This window comes from Sylvia atricapilla, chromosome 25 (assembly GCF_009819655.1).
Source record: "Sylvia atricapilla isolate bSylAtr1 chromosome 25, bSylAtr1.pri, whole genome shotgun sequence".
Taxonomy (NCBI): Eukaryota; Metazoa; Chordata; class Aves; order Passeriformes; family Sylviidae; genus Sylvia; species Sylvia atricapilla.
Genome location: NC_089164.1, coordinates 310,237 through 331,060, shown reverse-complemented (window position 1 = coordinate 331,060; position 20,824 = coordinate 310,237). Strand labels below are relative to the sequence as shown.

Genomic DNA, 20,824 nt, shown 5'->3' with positions numbered 1-20,824 from the left:
CACAAGCGGCTCCTGTGAAAACTCATCAGGGGGAAGCTGTGCCCGGCAGTGAGGGCTGTGCCCACGCCCAGGGCCTGCCCAGGTGAGTCACTGCCAGGTGAGTCAGCGCTCGTACACGGCTGCGGCACAAAGAAAACAGATCCCGTGAAGGAACACCCTTGGGCAAACCATCGGTGCCGGGAGTTCAGGTGCCACAGGGCAGCGGGACCTGGAGGTGTCAGGAGAGAGGAGGGGGACTGTCCCGGCGTCACGGGGGGACAGGGCTCAGAGCTCCGTGGGGGTACCGCTCTGCCACGGCCACCATGGGCATTCACCTGCCCGAGCCTCCTCCAGCCCGCCCTGAGCCGGGCGGAGGCACGGCCCCTGTCCCTGCCCTGGGCTGCCACAGCCCTTCCCGCCGCTAGGACCGGGTCCGGGACAAGGACCGGGACCGGGCTCGGGCTCGGCACGGGGACCGAGACCGGAGGCGGGACGATGAGCGGAACCGGGCCCGCCCGGACACACCCACGGGCCGGGGGCGCTGTCCCGGGCGGAGCCTCGGCCCCGCCCCGCCGGAAGTGACGCGCCAATCACAGCCGCCCGCTCGCTCTGCCGCGAACAAAAGGGATTTTCACCCGAGGCCACGCCCCCCGCGCCCCTTCATTGGCTGTGCCCGCCCCCTCCCCGCCCTCCCCGCGGCGGATTGGCCCGCGGCAGCGGCGGCGGCGGCGCTGATTGGCGGGCGCGCCATCGGTCAGCGGCCGGGGCGGGGCGGGGCGGGCGGCCGATGGGGAGCGGAGCGGCGGCGGCGGCGCGGGGCCGGGCAGGTCGGTGCGCTGGGGCGGGCGCGGGTCCCGCTCTCGGCTCGGCTCGGGCCGGCCCCGGCCTGTCTTGGTGCGGCGCTGCCCCCGCGGGTGGGCAGAGGCAGGTGCGGGGCGGCCCGGCCCGCGGGCGCTGAGAGGGGCGGCGGCGGGGCCGAGCTCCGCTGCGGGCGGGGGCGGCTGCAGTCGGGACTAAGGCGGCCGCAGGCGGCGGGGCGGGAGGGGGCGGCACCGGGGGGCGAACGGGGAGATCGGGGGGCGCGGAGGCCGGGGGGGCGTTACCGGGATCTGGGTGTCGCTGTCCGGTCCGGCCGGGCCCGGTGCACCGAGAGGCGACGGAGCCGGTCATTGCTCCCCGCGCCCGCCTGCCTTCCCCGCGGGCCCCGGTGCGGCGTTTCCCTTTGTTCGCCGCGGCCGTACCCGGCGGTGCAGCGCGGGAGCCACCGAGCCCCTGCCGCCCGTTCGCGGGGCCGGTCCTGCCGGTGCCGGTCCCGTTGGTGCCAATCCCGCTGGTACCGGTCCCGCCCGGTGCTGGTCCTGCCGGTGCCGGTCCCTCCCGGTGCCAATCGCAGTGGTACCGGTCCCCCTAGTACTGGTCCCGGTGGTACCGGTCCTGCCGGTGCCGGTTTCCCTGGTACTGGTCCCGGTGGTACCGGTCCTGCCGGTGCCGGTTTCCCTGGTACCGGTCCCCCCGGTGCCGGTCCCCGCTGCTCCGGCCGTGCCGAGCCGCTGTCCCGGGCTGACCCGCTCTGGCCCGGCCCGGCCCGGCCCGGCTCGGCTCGGCGGGAGGGGTGAAGGTCACAGCGGCCGCCGTGGGCTCGGTGCTCTCTCTGCTCCAGTGGCTGCACAAGGGCTTCCAGGACCCGCACAAAATCCACGCTCAGAATTAGGCTGATTTAATTCCTACTGAGCATTGCTTCAAAAACTAACAGGGTGAAGATTTCGTTGTTGTTGTTTTTTGTGGGTAAGGTCCTTTCTCCTTTAGGGCTGAGGTACAAAGATGAAGGAAATAGAAGCATTTCTTATTTGAACCTAGTTCTCCACAGTTCTGATGCAATGCCAGGTAGCATTGTGGATACACGATTGTTACATCTATTTTGCTTTTTTTCATTACATAAACGTGTAATTACTGGAACAACTCAAACACCACCCGATACACGCAGAAGCAGTTTGGGGAACTTGTCTATCAGGACTTCTCAAACTGGTCATTTGGGTTCTCCCGTGAATGTGATTACACGACTGGAAAATATCAGTTCCTCTTCAGGAACACAGGAAAGAAAACGAAGCTGATTCAGGATTATTGCCTTTGTGGCATTGTTGCATCGGTGTAGGTTTAGGAAATACCCTCTTTCAGAGGAGGAACGAATAACAAGCTTTGTTCTTCATGATATGTTTTTAAAAAGCAGAAGAGTTTTGAGCCAAGAGCCCGCAGAGAATTTTGAAGCTCCCACTTGAGGTGCCCTCGCCGTGCCTGGGGCTGTGCATTCAGCTCCCTGTGGCTCCTGCCCCGTGCTGCAGTGCTGGGTGAGGTTCTCCTGTGCTGGAAACATTCCTGCAGTTTGTGCCCTGTGTGTGAGAGCAGTGAAATGTAACCTGGGCACGGTTTCCTCCTCTGGCACTGCGATTGAGGGTGAGGAGGAGCTGCCGCGGGCTGCCAGCTTATCTCCTGTGTTCCTCAAGTGGCACATGCCAAAGATAACTCCCCCTGGTCTGTTGGCTCGCGTGGTTCTGTGTACACTTAAACTGCTCTTGATGGTTATTTCCAGTTAGATACTGGGAAATAGCCTTCTTAGAAAAGTTTTGTCTCCTTGGAGGATGGGTGTGGGTCTGTGGAGGAGACTGCAGTGGTCCAGAGCTGAGAGGAAGCTCACCTTTAGGCAAGCAGAAAGTGATTATCTTTGTTTATGCTCTAAACTCGGGCTTATTGTCCAAAAATGGTGGTGTATCTCAGCCTCAGGGAAAATATTTATATCATCAGACTAAACAACAAGGTCTTTGTGGTTTGTGATCTGTGTGAGTGCACCCAGTGTGTTTCCCTGGAAGCAGAGGGGCGATGTGCCCTGGGAATCGCTGGCTCTTGTTGCTGGTGCTGGGAAACTCTCTTGGTTAAAGGTTTGGGAATGGAGGGTCAGGTTCCCAGCTGAAGGGCCCAGATCCCTTTGGTAGAATGGGACTGTTTGCAAGGGGGAAATCTGGGTAATTTATAGTGCTGGCATGATCCTTTGGTGAAAAGTGGGATGAGGGAGAGCACAGAGGTGTGTGCCTTGAACGCAGCTTTGCACAGTTTGCTCTGCAGACTGGCTCCTGCTCTTTATTTCTCTGAAGTGTTTTCCCTGTATATTTAGGACTTGTTTATGTTATTAGGCACATTAAAGACTGCAGAGGCATGGTAAGAATAGCATGGCTTATTCCTATAGCACTGGCAAGTACAAGCCACAATGGGAGTAGTTAGAATACAGAGTAGAAATTATTGCTGCCCTGACTAACAGCTTTAGAACCCCAAACTGCAGCTGGTAGCTGTCCTTGCTGTGAGACTGAGCTGTCTGGTGGCTCCTGGGGAGATGCAGCTGCACGTTTCCACATCATCTCTTTTTAAGGGAAGAGCATGGGTGCAGTCATGTTGAAAGTCCCTGTTCAACACTGACTGTCCTGCGGTAACAAATAAATTATCCACTTTGTTCTGAGCTCTCCAAGGAGGCTTCCCCTTTTTCGTTCTCATTTATAGAGCCCCAACACTGCTGTAACCTGGTGAGTGTCTGGCAATAAAAGTTGTTTCCCATTGGTATTGATTCAGTCCTAGAACCTGTGAATTTAGTCTGAGCAAGGACTGAGATGGTTTGGAAATCAAGCTGTGCGTCTCCTCAGCAGGTGTTTGGATATTCCACATCTAAAGGCTGCCCAGGAAAGCTGCAGCTTGGGCATGAGCACCAACACAAAGATGGTCAACATCAAAGACTAGAACCAGGCTATGGTTTTCTCACTCTCTGTGGCTACATCTTTATGGTTTAGCGTTTCTTTGCTGCTTCTGTTCCCCTCTCTTGTTTCTGAGATACCCGAGTTGTAAATCCCACTCCTTCCACATGGTCTGAGGTGCCCCGTGGTGCCAGGACCTCAGCTGAGGGAGGTGCTCAGGCTCCCACCCTGCACATCTCTGTCGGGGTCCCTTGGCTGCCCAGGAGTGACCAGTGCTGAGGAGTGACCAGCGCTGCCCTGGCCCACAATAATACACTGAGTTTCCTAAATTGTGCCTTTGTGTCAAGTCTTGAGCAGGGTTTTTGGACATAATGACAAATATGAGCAGGGTTTTTGGACATAATGACAATATGAACAGGTTTCCTGAACGTTCCACTCATGGATTTTCCTGGTGGGCATTCCTCGTGGCTGGGTCTGCAGCAGGGAGCAGAGGTGTGATGCTGGCAGACCTGTGCTGGCCACTTCAGCTCGGGTTTGGGGCAGCCACTCGTGGTCACTTGTCCTGGTGTTCCCTTGGGCCAGGATGGGCCAGGAGAGCCTGGGGAAAGATGCTGGTGTTTGGAATTTGATGTGAGACACTGAGCAGGAGTGTGGGTGTGTGCTGACACCTCCCTGCTCAGCAGAGGGGCTCAGAGCAGAGTTCTGATTTTTCTCGCTGTATGAAGACTGCAGAACTTTCTGTTCCCAGCGACTGGAGAGCTGCTCTGGCACAAACAAGACAGAACTTGCTTTTGTGTGTAACTCTCCAAGGCACAGTTATGCAAATGAGTTGTAAAGGAGCAGTGACTTCAGACAAACCAGGCTTCAGCTCAATGTTTTAGCTGGATAGACTTCTCCAGCAGGGGCTCATTTAACCCTTTATCACTTGCCCCTGGAGTTTGATATCTCTGAGTAGTTTCTTCATGCTGTAGCATTTTCTGCTTGACAAGAAGTGTGATGAAAGATGGACGTGACTTGGACTCAGAAAAGTGTATTTGATGGTTGTGCAAAGCACAGGACTGTATCAATGGGTGCATTTGCATCAGAGACAGGGGTTTAGTCTGAAATTATTTCCATTTTTAACAAAATGCCATAAAAAGGCTTATCACTGGACAGTGTTAAGTGTATCAGCAAAGATGCAAGGGAATATAAAGCTTCCTTTATGTGCAGTTCAGATGATGGATCTCTTTTGTAGGCAGTAAAATTATATTTAATAAATGGTGCTGATATTGAAACAGCTTGAAAGAGTAGTAATTAAGTGTGTATTTTCTGTGGCATTGATTCTAGTGGAGTGGTTTGGGCCTGTTCCATCCGTGTGGATAATGGCATTCCCAGGGAGGGAATCCCAGCACTGCAACATTCCCATCCCTGCTGGGCTCCTGTGGGTGGCCCAGCGTGGCCTTTGTTCATCTCAGCCCCTCGGTGATGTTTGCAGCTGTGTGAGGCAGATGTGTCATCAATAGGACTTTTAAATATCTGTGGTTTTGCCCTCTGCTGTTAACTTCGGCCGCTTCTGCTGGGTATTGTCCAGTCCTGTAAGGCTGCACCCATCTCCACCTGCGTGTGCAGATGTCCTGTCCCTTGGGAGAAGGGGACAAATGCATCTTCCACAGCTGGTCTTGGAAGCTGGAGGGAACATTATCCCCCCTCAGGGCAATCTGCAATCCAAAAAACTGGAAGCTGAAGTTAAATGGAGATTGTATGTCACAGCTTCGAATACTGATCTTAATGTGCAAGGAAATACCTACTAACCCAGGTTTCGTTGTTTTTCAGGTTTTCAGGATGAATCTGGAAAAACTCAGCAAACCAGAACTACTGACGCTGTTTAGCATTCTCGAGGGAGAATTAGAAGCAAGAGATCTTGTCATAGAGGCTTTAAAGGTAAGTTTTAAGCATCAGGATAAGGAACAAATGTGACAACAGTACTGATGCAAGTTCTGCAGAGTGCTTGTATCCAAGGTGAGGTTCAGAGGTAAAGATTTATTACTGGATAAATCCCATTTTAATATCATTAATTAATTATCATTTCATATCATTTTAATATAACATAATAAATGCTGTATATCATTTTTGTCTTGGAATTCATTGTTGGAAGCCGGCTGCAAGAAGCGTTTTGGTGTTGAAATACAAATGTTACATGTGTGTTTTCCTCCTTTCTGATACAGAACCACGTGTTTCTGCTGTGCAAAAGGTCTGCCAGAATTCCTTTGTAGGGTTTTTTTCTCTCCTTTAGCAAGGAGGGCTGCTTCAAGCAGAAACTCTTCTCTCCAAGAGGGATCAGATTAGTCTTTTAGTGACAATAACGTCACACTCAGTAAAAAGCACCCGTGGCTTTGTGTTGACTAAGCCACCATAAGCTGGCAGTGCTGAGAGCAGCAGCCCTGAGTGCTCAGCTACTTATTCTCTCCCTTTGCTGGCAGGAGCATTGGTGTAACCTTCCAGGAGGCAGATGCCAGCTAGAACTGCTCCCCAAAGCCAGTTTCAATCCGTGGCAGTGCCACTGAGGCCGTGCTGCTGTGGGAGCGTGTGATGGCAAAGGCAGGAGTGGTGCTGGAGCCTCTTCTTGAGGTGCAGGAGAACTCTCTGGAGCACAGAGAGAGCAGGGGAAGGAATGTGGCAGCTCCATTCCAGGGGTTTTTGATTGCCTACCTTCCAGTAGTGTGAAGCAATTATCTTTCCTGTTGAAATTTAACCTGCAGTTCCCTCTTGTGTGAGGAGATTAATACAGTAAGAATACCCTTTGACATAATTTGTCAAGTACTCATAACTGAGAAGAAATTAAAGGAAATTGTAACCTCTGCTTGGTAATTATGGAGTGTAAAATCCTGAGCTAATCAAAGGTTAGGGCTCCCTTCCCCTTCCTCCACAAGGGCTGTGCTGTGGCGTTTCCATCTCGGGACTGAGGAAAGCTGGAGGTGCTGGGAAAGGGCAGCAAAACCTTCCAATCCAGTCTGGCTCTTGCTGCCTCCTGAGAGTGATCTCAGGGAAAAACTGCCACCCTGGAACGTGGCCTGTGCCTGCAGCACTGGGGATGCTGTGGGTCTCCAGCTGGGCTGTGCTCGGGGCCAGGAGCTTGTTCTCAGTGCTGTGAGCCCAGCCTGGCTTCCTGCTGGCAGCAGCTCTGCTGCCCTTTCCATGAGTGGAAGGAAAAGTCATGTAACTGCTTAATCTGGTGGCTGGGCAAAGGTTCAGCAGCAGAGAGCTTCCAACTTTGCTTTGTCCATTTATTTGGAATATCCAGCTAGAGGAACCCTGGCCTCACACTGTTGTTCTCATTGTTTGCTGATAGTAACTGTGGTAACAGCTTCACCATGCCTCAGTGCCTGACAGACTTGGTGTGTGACTAATTAAAGGAAACCTGGCTAGTCTGTTTGCTCACGTTTTGATGCATAAAAGCACTGCCCTGAAGAAAAAAAAACAAATTCTGAGACTGAATTAAAAATCTGCACTCTGGAGAGCATTTAATTTGGTTTGCATGCATTGGACAAACTGAGCTGTAATGTGGCAGGGGGAAGCTGGCTGTTGCTCACACAGAGGAAGTGTCAGATGTGACCTCAGTGCCATGGGCAGTGTGTCCTGCCTGGGGACAGCTGGATCCCTTGGGAGCAGTCAGGTTTTTGTTGGATGTGGGCATGTGCTGGGAGCAGGTGGAGGTCCATCCTCTGCACTTTCTCTGCCCACTGTGAACCACAGCAGTGATTTTCTCCAGCAGTTACATTGAACACATCAGTGTCAGTGGTTGGAAATCAGAATTTTATCTGCCTGTTTGCTTCCCACATAGAAACAAAACCACAGTTCTCTTTGTGGGCTGGTTTCAGCTCAGATTTAAAAGGTTCTGAGCTCTGGTTGTTTGAGTCAGATCCTTTGGTACATTATAGGAAAGGACAGGCACTTGCAGAGGAGGAGGACCTTCATTTGTGAACATGACATGAGGCTGTAGTACAGGCTGCAAGAATTGATATTCCTGCACGCTGGGAGACAAACGTTCCGGATCTGGCCTTTAGCAGAGAGAATCCATGCATGCAGATGACAAAGCTTAAAATAGTTTTCTTCTCCCTCATGGTATCAGGCACTTGTTAGCTGGCACTGGCCCCGTTCCTCTGTGTGTCAGAATCAAGCTGCTGAGCTGGGCATTCCAGACACTGCTTGTTGAACTCCCTTCTTTTTTCTCCCTCTCTTCACCCCCTCTCCCCACACCTTGACCCTTCCTTCCTTGCTGTCTGACAAACTGATTGTATTCAAAATATTCTTTCCCAATGCTTGAGTTTGCTTCCTCTGTTTTAAAACCTCTTTTTTAAAAAAAAAAAAAAAAAAAAAAAAAAAAGTTTTTTTTTTTTTGCCTGAAAGTAGCTTCCTGTCCGCTACATAAATCTCAATGTTCTCCTTGGAACAGATTGTAAGCCTCACTTCTTATTGTGCTCCTTTTCCTGTAGTTATAATTGTGTTTATATCATCCAAAAAACCCAGATGCTGTCAGGGAGTTGCATAATCCTGAGAGTTAGACTCTCAGTCCTCATTGCTGTGTAGGAAGGGTTGCATGAAGTGCAGGTTTACCTTCTGAAATAGCACACCACGACTGGAAACAATTCAATATTTAAATGGATCTCTGTCACTGTGCTAGAGCACTTTGTTCCCTCCTTCCTCTTCTTTTACAGAGAGTTTTCCATACATTAGAACTGAAGTTCTGTTTACTTTTGGAAAACAGGAAACAGCTCCCTGGCTTATTCTTTGATGTTAATGCGGCCTCGGGCAATTTACATTGGAGTAGAAACTATTTAGTGTTAATCACTGGGAGCTGGTATTCATCTCTTTGCTCCTGAGTTCAGTGATTCACTACAAAACAATATTAATGCAAAACTAGGTGCTGTTTGTTAGTGGATTTAGAAATCAGGTTTACAGAGTTTCCAAACCTTAACTCTACTTCTTGTTTAAATAAATAAATAAGTTCAGTAACACAAAACCTCCCTGCTGTTGAATCTTTCACAGATGGGGCAAGTTGGGCATCACTCAGCCAGCAGCCTCCATGGAGCAGTGCTCCCGTGGGCGCTGTCTCACGGAGTGCAGACATTCCTTGCAGCTTTGTTGCAGCCTTGGGGCAGTTTTGGTCCGTTCCTGGCTGGAAGCAGCTCCGTTTGCCAGTCCCATCCCAAAGCTGGCTCTGCTCAGCCTCTCAGTCCCCAGGTGTGTGCTGAGCAGCAGCAGGGGGCTGTGGGATGCCTCCTGTGCTGGAGGGGCTCCGGGCTCAGCTCTCTGGTGCTGCTGGCTCTGGTTTTGGGTGCCCAAGGGGCAGCTCCTGGGCACGGGGCAGTCCCTGCAGCACCCCGGGGTGCTGAGCCAGGCACCTTCACCTGGGAGAGCAGCTGCAGGTCTGTGCTGCTTCACGTTTCCTGAGAGAACTCCTTCTGTTTGTCAGAGCAGATAGCAGCTCTTACCTGGGCAGGTGAGGGTGGCTCTCGTTTGTCAGGTCTGCTCACTTGATATAATGATGGCAATTAAGGCAGATGCTGCATTGGAACAATTTATTGTGCCTGGCCTTGCTGCAGAGCTGCAGCTGCTGCAACTCTGGAAATCCCAGTCCAGCATTTTGGCATTTATTTTTGGGCAAAGCCAGGGTCCCCACCCCCAGGTCCCTTCGCTGTCAGTGCTTGCTGTGACCTCAGCCTGTCTTTATTCCCGACTTGGGTCTCTGGGGAGAGAAGCTAATAAGGAAGTTCGAGGCTGTGAGGAGCTATTTAAGGCTTATTCCACTCTCTGCTACATGAAGGAGGAACTTCTGTGCAGATTATTACTGGAGAAGTGCAAACTCAGTAGCTGTAGTTAATTAAGAGTGTGTTTGTCTTGTACCGAGGGTTAAAACCTGGACTCTGAAATTACAGGGAAGAGAAATGCTCTGCTTGGTGTCCAAAAAAACACTTGAAATAAGTCTTGGAAATTCCCTGTTTGGTGTTCCAGTAAAACAAGTTGTAAAGATTACTGAAGAGAGAGAGAATATTCTGTCACATAAACAAGGTTTCAGTAGAAGGAAATATTTTATTTAAAAAAAAATACAGAAATAGGTTATGGGAAACAGTAATCCCAAAACAGCCTAGAAATCCCAAGAGGAAACAGCAGCTTTTTCCTAACAAAGCAAAGCCTTTGCTTTGCCTGCCTGCACAGGAAACATCTTTTCAGTTGGGTCAGATATTGCTTCTGCCCCATAAAATCCCAATTATCTCTTCCCAAACAGACGAGCAGTGCTCCATTACCCAAACTTGAGCTCAAAGCCAGCCAGTTTCACTCTCTGCTTGTGCCTAATTTTTCCAGTCTTCTGGAATTTTATTTTCAATGGTGGCTCACATTTATAGCTCCTTCTTGTTTTTAAAAGCACCCCAAGGTTGTATGTTATCTTCTTTTCCTGCTGAGAGAAGGCAATTTAATAGCCTGGAAAACTGCTGAATAATCCATTTAGTTGCTTCTGGAATTTGGATGTTTTGGTGGGAGATTCACACTTCTGCATGTTTGAGATGATAGAGGTGGAGGTACTAAATTAGAAGATGTAATTGCACAGAATTGCATCTTCTTTCAAAAGCACCACTGCTGATGTTGGAGGTATGTTTGTCATCTCTGGTGTCCAGATGAAATTTTCCACTCCCTAACACTGCATTTTGTGATCTTATTTCCTTTCTGTTTAAGCGTGATTTTTTGTGGATTTGTGTTTTCTGTGCTGGGATCTGAGCTCTAGGTTGGGTTTTTTTCACTTTGGGCTCACTAATAAGAGTTCTTCTCTTCCATCATCGAGTTCCTTCTGCTCTGAAAGCTGAACAACAGCTGTGTTTAAGGTAGGCTCCAGTCCAGACAGGACAAAACCAGAAGTGTTGAAGGTCCTGGATGTGGCTGCAGTGACAGAGGAGCTGCAGAGCTCAGGGAGCAGCACAAGCAGAAGTCCCTCTCCGTGGCACTCCACCCCTGTATAAAATAACCTCTGGAGGTTATGGCACCGAGTTCAGCTTCCAGGAGCTGCCTCAGTGATTGAGGCGCCCCAGGTGCAGTGTGGGACCTGCAGCACGGGCTGTCACAGCCTGGAAAATCCCCATCTGCATTTCCAAGTGCTCAGCGGCCCTGATGCCAAAGCACCGCGTTTGTGTTTGCAAATGTGGTGTGGTGTAGGATGACCTGGGTAAGGCTTTTTCTAGTCTAGACAACTTTAATTAAATGTTTATGCTCTGCTGGCTACTGAAGAAGACAAGCTGGACTTGAGAAAGCTCCTGATGTTGTGATAGTCTCATCTGTTTGTCATGCTAGTCCAGGAAAAGACTTAATTGCTCAAAGTAGCAAGGAAGAACTTCTTGTTCTTTCCCAAGCAGGAAATAAACCACCCCACTGAATTCAGCAGGGGTCAGAGCCCAGTGCTGGGAGCAGCAGAGGGAAACCTGGCGCTTGTTACACCTTCAGGATTGCAAGAATCACCTTAGTCTCAGGTTTGGAGCTCTTATTTGGTAGACCTCGTCCAGCAGTGAGGGTTTGTGCACCCAGCTGCAGCACTGGTGCCCTTCTGGAGGGTCTCTGCCCTGTTTCCCTGCAGAATGGCCAGCGCTGGGATAACTGGGATTAAGCTCCTGTGTCACAGCAGTAAGGCCAGCTGGATGGAGATCCCAGCTCATATTTACAGCCTTATTAATGCTTGAGTCACTTAGAAATTCCCTCCTCACTTCTATGGAGCTTTCATTGAGTCATTTTTATAAATACTTCAGAAAAAAACAGAAGATACCTTGTTCCAAAAAAGAAAACCAACAAACCCTGTAGTTTTTCCTGTGATTCATTAAACCAGGGCTGCCCCATTATCCAGGGCTGATCTTTTCCTTCCTCTCCTTTTTATTATTGTGTAAAGCTAGAACAATATCTGAAGCTCTGATCAAAGGAATCCACAGATCCTGATGGATATTGCTGATAGAGAGGGAGGGGTATCTGTAAGTGTGAGCTGTTCCTCTGTGTTTGTTTGCTGCAGGGTTAAAATCCAGCTCCAAACTGGAATCACAGGATGGATGTCTCTAATTTGGGCATGAAGAAGATATTTTGGGTTGGGTTTTTTATGCCTCTTGTCGAGGTAATGCAAACACTTTTCCTTTTAAGAGCAAAAATCCTTTTTGTTGTTGTTGTTTATTTCATGTTAATCACATGGCTGCTTTTCAGAAAGCAAATCACAAATCTCACCAGCTCTTTGGGTAAAGCCAAGTTTTATTGTTTAACTCCCACTGTTCCAGTGTGGCTGTAGCAGCTGCTGTGTGGGGATGTTCCACAGCTCTGAGACTCCTTCTCTCGTGTGCTGGAGGGAAGCATTTGTGGCTTTGACACTGGGACATGACAAAAGTGCCATTCCGTGCTTCCATTTGAGTCAGGCTCAGTCTTCCCGGTGTAAATGATGTCTGGCAGCAGGAGCGTGGGGCACACCTGGGAGGAGCCTTTGTTGGGAGCAGTTGCTCCAGGAAAAGACGTGTCTCGTGTGTGCTGTGGCAGGAGCAGCTCATTAGGGTCAGAACCCTTCTGCAGGTCACACGTGCTGCAGTCTGCTCCAGGTGAAGCACACTTTGGTAAAGGTCCCAGGGCTCCCTCCTGCATTTCAGTGGTGCAGGTGACTCGTGCAGAGGAAAGTTCCCATTTTGTGGCCTCACTGAGGATGTGCCAGCGCAGAACAAAGTCATTTGTTCACTGCAGAAAGGAAAAGGTCTGAGCTGTGGCGGGAGCCAGTCCCTACAGCACAGCACAGAGCAAGAGGAGCCCAGCTGAAGTCTCATTTTCAGGTGGTATTTCTTGGCAGGTGACCAGCTCTGCTGGGCACGGGCTGGTGCTGTCAGTGACACCCAGGGAGTGAAACAGTCACAGGTTTTCACAGAACAGCCCAGAACCATTTCTCTGGAAATCTGGGATTATGTTTCTTTGAGCTAAGACACCCCTGAGAGCTCTTTTGAATCTGAATTTAGTTTTCCTCCTGTGTCTTTTGTTGCATAAATATTTGGTTTCATATGGTTTCTTATCATGGTGGTAAGCATGCAGATAATACTTCATATCTGTCTGTTTATGAGATTTCATTTTGTTTTTAGACCTTACAGTCCTCATTGAGTAAAATAAACCTATGGGTACCCTAACAAACAGATTTCCAGATGGAATGGCTGATTCATGGAGTAATTGGGGTAGGAAGAGACCTCTGAGCTCATCGAGTCCAGCCATTAAGCACTGTAAATGTAGAGCTGAGTACGTGTGAGTTGTCTTAATTTTACAAGCACCAAAGGAAACCTCATCATTCCTGTCCTGCTTCTTGTGAGACTAAGCTCTGTTTAGTCTGGATGAGAACATTAAAGATTTTTATTAACAATTCACAGATTTACAGCTCTTGCAAGAGTGAAACTCTTTAATTGCTCAACATGAAATTCTCTGATGGTGACATAGTGAAAGAAACCACACAACTGCTTCTTTCACTGATGCGACAATAAATGATTAAATCTTTTGTTGAGCAAGAGCTGGTGCTTACCTTGTTTCCTTTCACACAGCTGTGGAATGTAAGTCATGGCCCTGGCAGGTAGCTGTGGTATGAGGATGTTTGTGGACTCAGAATATCGTGGTGATGCTGCATTTTTAAGCAAGATTTTTCTTTATTTCCTTTATTTCTAGCAGATAACAGGACATGAGTCAGACTGTGTTAAATTCTTCTTAAGTGGAGAACTGGGGAAAATGAATACTGAGGACAAAGCCCTGTCTTCTTTAGCTAGTTTAAGCACATTAAAATGCGGATTTGTTTTTGTGTTGCAGGCCCAGCACAGGGACACGTTCATCGAGGAACGCTATGGGAAATACAACATCAGTGATCCACTGATGGCTCTGCAGAGAGACTTTGAGACCCTGAAGGAGGGGAATCATGCTGAAAAGCAGCCAGTGTGCTCCAATCCTTTATCTATTTTGAAAGTGGTGATGAAACATTGCAAGAACATGCAGGAAAGGATGTTATCCCAGCTGGCTGCTGCAGAGAGCAGACACAGAAAGGTAGGTTTTGCCTCAGTTCCAATGTGCAGAAGTTATAGTTGCATTTTAATGACATGTTAACTTCAGGAAAAGCACTTCAGTTCCCTGAGGTTTGGTAGCTGATTTGTTCAAACTTCTCACTCCAGGTGATGCAGCTGCTGAGTTAATTAGTTATAATTCCGGAATTTGAAATACACACAAGATGGTTTTGTTAGGACACACCAAAAAGGAACTAGCTTACAGCTGGGAGGTGTAATGCAGGAAAGGGTTTCTGGAAGATGGAATTCTCAGCAGACCCATCACTATTCTGCCTGGGACTTGTTCTCCCTGGTTATTGAAAGCTGCTGCCAGGGGAAGGCACCTCCCTGTGCTTCCCTAAGGAAGTATGGAGCGACCCAAAGTACTTTTCTTGCCATTTGGCCTCTTTAACGAAGCACCTATTGTTCTTCAGACATACATTTAATATATATTGGTGCCAGTGAAGTGCTTGGCCCTGTGTCAGAGCGTGCTACCACAAAAACTGAAGTCACTAGAAGTAAGAACAAGGCTGTGCTTCACTTTTCAGCCAAATATCCCACCAAGTCATACAGTAAAATAGGTATTTTTTCACCTTTTCCTCTTCCTGTCTACTTCTGTGAAAGCTTCCTATATAGCTGATGATAGTTAAGCATTTGGAAGCTTAAACTTCAGGAAGACTGAGGAGCTGCTAGATTCATGGTGAGGGTGTGTTGGGAGAGCTCAGTTTTGGTGACGAGATAAAGCAGAGCCTCTTGGGAAGTTTGTATTCTGGCTTTTTTGTTGAGTTAATAGCATTTCAATTATTCATGTAATTCGGTGTTAAAGCTGAAGGAGCTCCTTCACTGGGTCCTTATGGGAAGCAGTTTCACTTCAAGAGCTCATCTTGTTCTTAAGTGGAAGAACAAATTAATGTTCTTTAAAATAAACTTTACACTGGAGTCCTCAAATCCCTGCGAGGCACTGGAGAGGGCTGTGCAGGAGCTGCTGCTGCAGGCACAGCAGGGCTGTCCTGGTGCTGGTGCCCTGTCTCCTGGATGCAGCACCTTGCTCCTGCTGGGCCTGGGGCTGATGCTCCTGCCAGGAAATTCTGAGTTTCGAGGGACAGGAGGCACAGACTGAAATACAGGAATTTCCAACTGAACATGGGGAAAAACTGACTGACTTTGGGGGTGACAGAGCACTGGAAGAGGCTGTGGAGGGGTTGTGGATTCTCCTTCCCTGCCAATGTGCAGAACCCTCCTTGGATGATCTGTGAACCCGCTCCAGGGCAAGGCCTTGGCAGGGCTTGGGCTGGATGATCTCCAGAGATCCCTTCCCGCCCCAGCCCTTCTGGAATGAGGGCACCATTCACTCCACGAGCCTCTCAAGGACATTGCACAGTCTGGGGGAAAGTGTGCCATTTAGATACTCAACAATAAAAGGAATGCAGACCCGGGTGAGGTTTTCCTGAGGCTTTTCACAAAACTCAGTTTGACCCCATAATAACATTTCATGAGCTTGTCCAAAAGCTGCTTTTCTGTGATCTGCGTTGAGCTGGGGTGTCTGAAGCTGCCCTGGTGGCCCTCCCTGGTCACTCTGTGCAGGGGCTCTGTGAGGGCCCCCTCTGAGCTCCTGTTTTTGGGCAGGTGATCCTGGACCTGGAGGAGGAGCGGCAGCGGCACGCTCAGGACACGGCCGAGGGGGACGATGTCACCTACATGCTGGAGAAGGAGAGGGAGCGCCTCACCCAGCAGGTACAGCCCCAGGAGCCCCGGGGCTTTCTGCAGGAGCCTCCCTCTGTGAGGCACTCCTGGCTCTTATCATCCGGGGGTGAAAAAGAACCTGAAGTTTCTCAGCGCCAGAAGGTGTTAATAGACAACCCAGTGCTCTGAAATCTTAACTTCAGCCTGGAATCCGAGGAGTTCTGAGGAACAGGGCTGCACTTACAATTAATAGCACGCTGCAGTACTCAAAATTCAGAATAAGTCATGGCAGATCTCCTGGGGGTGTTGTTCAGAGATGCTAATAAATATTTAAGCCACTGTTTTCTGTTACTCAAGCGCTGGAGCCTTTGTTAAGCACACATACCACATCAGCATTTTAAAGCCTAAAAGCCTTTAAAAGGCAAACTGACAAAGTGGTAAATGAGGTGGAAGGAAGCTTTGCTTGTTCCATCAGTGCATGGCAGACCATGTGTGTGTATCACTAGAGGCCAATCGAATTTCACACAGGATAAAACTACTAGTGAGTAATAATTGTTGCTTTGTGCAAGCTGAGTTGTTCCAGACTGTTCTGCAGATTTCTGGGGAACAACCTCTTCCTCAGCCATTGTCATTTTTTACTGTGTAATTTCTCCAAGATGCACAGTAAACCTGTTCCCTTTCGGGGTGTTGCCCTTCGTTTGCTTTCAGGAGGTTTTATGGTACCCTGAAAATGTTTTTTGTTCTTAACTTCCAGGTGGAGTTTGAAAAATCCCAAGTGAAAAAGTTTGAAAAGGAGCAGAAGAAGCTGTCAAGCCAGTTGGAGGAGGAGAGGGCACGCCACAAGCAGCTGTCCTCCATGCTTGTTGTGGAGTGCAAGAAAGCCACTGCCAAAGCAGCTGAAGAGGGCCAGAAGACAGCAGAGCTGAGCTTGAAATTGGAAAAGGAGAAGAGTAAGGTGAGTAAACTGGAAGAGGAGCTGGCAGCCAAGAGGAAGCGGGGTTTGCAGATGGAAGCACAAGTGGAAAAGCAGCTTTCAGAGTTTGACATTGAAAGAGAACAGCTGAAAGCTAAGCTGAACAGAGAAGAAAACCGTACAAAAGCACTCAAAGACGAGGTGGAACGTCTGAAGAAGGCCCTGAAGGAGCTGGAGGTTTCTTGCCAGGAGCACGGTCCCTCTGAGCCGGTGCACCCCAGCCCCTCAGTGACATCCAGGGGGGTCACAACTGACAGTCCCCCTGTGAAATCTGTGTCCTGCCAGACTGAGAGTCTGCAGGCAGAGCGAGCAAACCCTGCCAGCACCAGCAGAGCTGTGCACACCGTGTTTGCCAGCCCCTCCGCAGCCCTTCACTCCTATGCAAAATCCAACGGGCACTGTGACCCAGACGTGCAGACGGGTGGGGACACAGCCGAGGGCCAAGTGCACAGGGAGAAGCCTGCTGCAGCCTCAGAGAACGCAGTGGAGAATGGAAGCTCTCCTGTAAGAACAGAGTCTCCGGTGCACCCCGTGTCCCAGCTCCCCTCTGCCGGGGTGTCCCTGTCCCCCAGCAGCACGGCTGCCTCCTCTCTGACCCCTTCTCCCTGCTCCTCACCAGTGCTCGCCAAACGCTTGGTGGGAGCCTCTGCCAGCAGCCCTGGCTATCAGTCCTCCTACCAGGTGGGCATCAACCAGCGCTTCCACGCGGCCCGGCACAAGTTCCAGGCGCAGGCGGAGCAGGAGCAGCAGCCCGGGGGCCTGCAGAGCCCCCCGTCCCGGGAGCTGTCCCCCACCCTGGCCGACAACTCGGCCGCCAAGCAGCTGGCCCGCAACACGGTCACCCAGGTGCTGTCCAGGTTCACCAGCCAGCAGGGCCCCATCAAGCCCGTGTCCCCCAACAGCTCCCCTTTTGGCACGGACTACCGAAGCCTGGCCGCTGCTGGCGGCCCCAAGGCAGAGCCTGGGCACTCCCCGGGCCCTGGCAAGGTGTCCAGCCCGCTCAGCCCGCTGTCTCCCGGGGTAAAGTCACCAACCATTCCCAGAGCAGAGAGAGGGAACCCTCCTCCCATTCCTCCAAAGAAACCCGGCCTCGCTCAGTCACCTGCTGCTGCTGCTCCTGCAACCAAAACCTCCTCCCAGCCCTCCTCCCTGGGTGCCCCCGGGGACGTGGCCAGCGGCTGCTCCAGCAGCACTCTCGTGTCAAATGGCAAAGACCTGGAGATCCTCCTGCCGAGCAGCAGCTAGTCTCCAGAAAACGGGAATGTGACATTCCACAGCTTAGCTTGCCCTGGAGCTAAGACACTGTTTTTCCACTCCGTGTTATTTATTTCCATAGTAGCAGAATCTGTCTGTATAAAGCATTTAGTATATTTTTTTTTTCTTTTTAATAGGTAGGAAAATATTTTTGTTTATGAAGAAACTTTTAACTACAGCTATACAGTAGCCTCCAAATGTCTCATGGCAGCAGTCAAATCATTAGAGATCACAACCATAATCACATGGTAGGACCTATCAACCTCTAATGGGACTGAAATGCTACTTTTAAATTATGCAGGAATAATTTTTGCAGACTTTTTACTCCACATGAACATTTTATAAAAGTGCCTGAACTAAGCCTGCAATATGAATGTGATTCTCGGGAAAAGGTGAGGAGGGGAACATCCAGCTGCAGAAACCAATTCTTCTGAGTCCTGAATGTTGAAACCAGCACTGGTTTTCCTTTTAATTCTTTGCATTTGCTAAGATAAGTTAGCAAATGTGCTACAAATTCTGCAAGGTGGCCACCAGACCAGTGCAGCCAGCCAGGCTACGTCCTTCAGGACACAGCCCCCAGCTATTTGAGGAAGCACACGTTGGTTTCCTGGGGTAAAACTTAGTTGTGGTATCATCCAGGTTACTTATCTGTCAGTATTCCTTGTACATAGGGTTCTTTCTGCTTTCCTGCCAAGATGCCTGTGTGCTTTAAATGGCTAAACTCTGGTTTCTGGTGGATCACCTGGAATTTTCAAGCTCTTCGAGCATTCTACTGTTGTGTGTAGAACTTCTGAGAAAAGGATCTTTCTGTCACTTGACAAAGATCTCACTATTACTTGAAAAAGTAACTCGTCCATACAATACAGGGGTTTTTGCAACACCTGTAACACGGGATCTTGGACTTTAAACAAAAGCAATAATTTCGTTCCTCATCTGTGTCAGCGAAGTCTGACTGACCTGGATTTTACCCAGTAGCTGTGGCTGCCTTTCCTAGGCTGTAAATATGGAACCAAGTCATTGCTGCTGTGGCATTGAGTATGTAGATCTGTGTAAGTATGCCACACACTAAACACACAGGGTGTTAGGGAAATACTGATCTCTTCTTGATCTTCTGCCTCATACGAAGAAAACATGGCAATTCGCTGAGATTTTAAAAAATTCCTCAGTGAGGAATTGCCTAAGTTTGAGGCAGATCATGTGTGTGAAGAAGTATTTGGACCCAGGAGAAGCAGGCTGATTCCTGTGCAGAAATGTTTGCTGCAAGAAAACCAACGGGCCCAGCACAGTGGGTTTTTGAGTCCCCGTGCTGAGAAATGCAGGACAAACACCACGGATCAGTGGCAGAGGCTGAGAGCGTGACCCCGAGTTAATGATCTCGGGTGCTGGATGTGAGCTGATCCTAAATTTAGAAACAGGTTTTGCTGCTGGGTGTCGTCCAGCCTTGAGCACTTCCCCGGGCAGGAGAGTGGTGTTTGCTCAGAGCACAGCTCCCACTGCCAGAGACACGTTCTCCTTTGTCCCTTTTCACTGGCCATTAGCCAAACGCCCTCTGTCGTGGGGAAGGTCCCTGTGGAGGGGAAGGTCAGAGCTGTCCCTGGCAGGGACATTCCTTTGGGCCTCCTTCCACAGGAGCTCTGCTGCTTTCAGGTGGCTTTTGTTGGAGTGACCCCACACAGCCCAGGCAGGGGTTTAGAGGTTTGCACAGACCTTTCAGTAGCCTTTTAGGTAGTTCCTAATCCAGTGAAACAGTCTGTGTGTTAACAGCAGGGACACAGGCAGCCAGAGCTAAATGGGCAGTGACTCTTTTAGAAGCACATTTATTAGTTTTTAAACTAAATGTCCACAGCAGATTTTTTTTTCCTCTTGCTGAGAGTAAATGTAAAAATGGATGGGCAGATGGATTTTGGCCCATGTGTCCCTTCTGATTGAGAAGTGAGGCTTTTGTATACACTGCTTTAATGAGTTTCTTTGCTTTTACATTAATCTGACTGGTATTATCCCCTTTCTTTATTGATAGCTCTAGAGAGAGATACTATGATGAAGTCTAATAGGAAATGCACTGAGTACTGTTTCTTCTAAAATATAATATGGGAAGGGGTATGCAAAAGAATGTATTTTTGCTAGTAGACTAACTTCTGGAAGAAACTAAGCACAAGGGATTAAAATGGATCCGACTAATTCAGTAAGACATTTAGAGTTAGTATTTAACTGTTGATGTAGATTCTGTGTGGAAGCAACTAAATATTTCTTCTCTAACTCACATGTGTCCTAAGCAGACATTGTTGCAGAGTTTGTCACTGGCTAATGGAGTATAATGAAGTGCAAAACATATAACACTAGTATTAATTCATTAACACTTGTAAATTTGTAAAGCCAAACGTACCAAGCTGAAGTCTTTAATCATTTTTATAGCTGATGGCATTAAACATGTTAAACATTCATATTATCAATAAAGGATTTTATTTTTAAGATGTGCAAAATGCTTAAGGAGATGTTTGGACTTGGGACTGCCCATCAGGAAACAGTCCTGCTGCTGGTGACTGGGCGTCTGTGCTCACTGGAACCAGAGCTTTCGTGGGAGCTCTGAAATGTCAGAAGTGAATTTCTTGGCAGTACAGTGGATCCTGGGCAGTCCTGGCTGCTGCAGCCAGAGCACATTGCTCCTCCGTCTCCACCCAGCTGCAGCTGCTGGGAGTTGGGAGGTGCCCTGGGGCAGGTGTGTTCAGGTGGCACAGCACACTCGGGGTGCTCCTCTGGCTTTTAGGTGTTTTTAAGTAAAACCAGTTTTCCTGGAGTGCCTCTGCCGCAGTGTCACGGTGCGGAACGGAGACACTTTGTGTTAATGAACACTTCGGGGCTGGGGAAGGACGTGCCCCAGTCCCCTGCTGGTGGCTCTGACGGGATGGGAATTCCCTCCGCCGCCGAGGAGTGCAGCTCAGTGGTGTCACAGGTAGCGCTGGGAGCAGGCCCTGGCTGCAGGAAAAGCTGCACAGAACCATCGCCCCTCTGCCCTGGAGGGCTGCTGCAGGCGCCTCCCGACCCTTGTGCGGGGCCGAGCCCGCAGCTCCCGAGTCTCCCTAAGGAGCCTCCACAGCGACCCGACTTCCTTATCCTTACATCAGTACAGTGAACAGGTTTTGCAACAGCCTGGG

The 20,824-nt window shown here is 49.6% G+C and overlaps 1 protein-coding gene across 2 annotated transcripts; it reads left to right on the top strand.

Annotated features, from left to right (window-relative positions):
* The first annotated feature begins 766 nt into the window (after window positions 1–766).
* On the top strand, window positions 767–20,141 carry CTTNBP2NL (CTTNBP2 N-terminal like). 2 transcript variants are annotated; one of them, XM_066335957.1, is made up of 5 exons: window positions 767–907; window positions 5,526–5,633; window positions 13,536–13,766; window positions 15,389–15,496; window positions 16,200–20,141. In XM_066335957.1, the coding sequence occupies exons 1-5, from the start codon at window positions 767–769 to the stop codon at window positions 17,661–17,663; spliced, it is 2,052 nt and encodes a 683-aa protein (XP_066192054.1). In that variant the 3' UTR covers window positions 17,664–20,141. The 2 variants fall into 2 exon arrangements, with proteins under 2 accessions (XP_066192054.1, XP_066192055.1); XM_066335958.1 differs by having other exon boundaries at window positions 768–806.
* Window positions 20,142–20,824: the final 683 nt, after the last annotated feature.

What these genes read in the sequence shown, in the direction of transcription:
- CTTNBP2NL (XM_066335957.1), top strand. Translation starts at nt 767, where the DNA reads ATGGGGAGCGGAGCGGCGGCGGCGGCGCGGGGCCGGGCAGGTCGGTGC. An exon ending in CCGCGGGTGGGCAGAGGCAG is followed by an intron (nt 908 to 5,525) that starts GTGCGGGGCGGC and finishes GTTGTTTTTCAG; the next exon opens with GTTTTCAGGATGAATCTGGA. An exon ending in GGGAGCGCCTCACCCAGCAG is followed by an intron (nt 15,497 to 16,199) that starts GTACAGCCCCAG and finishes CTTAACTTCCAG; the next exon opens with GTGGAGTTTGAAAAATCCCA.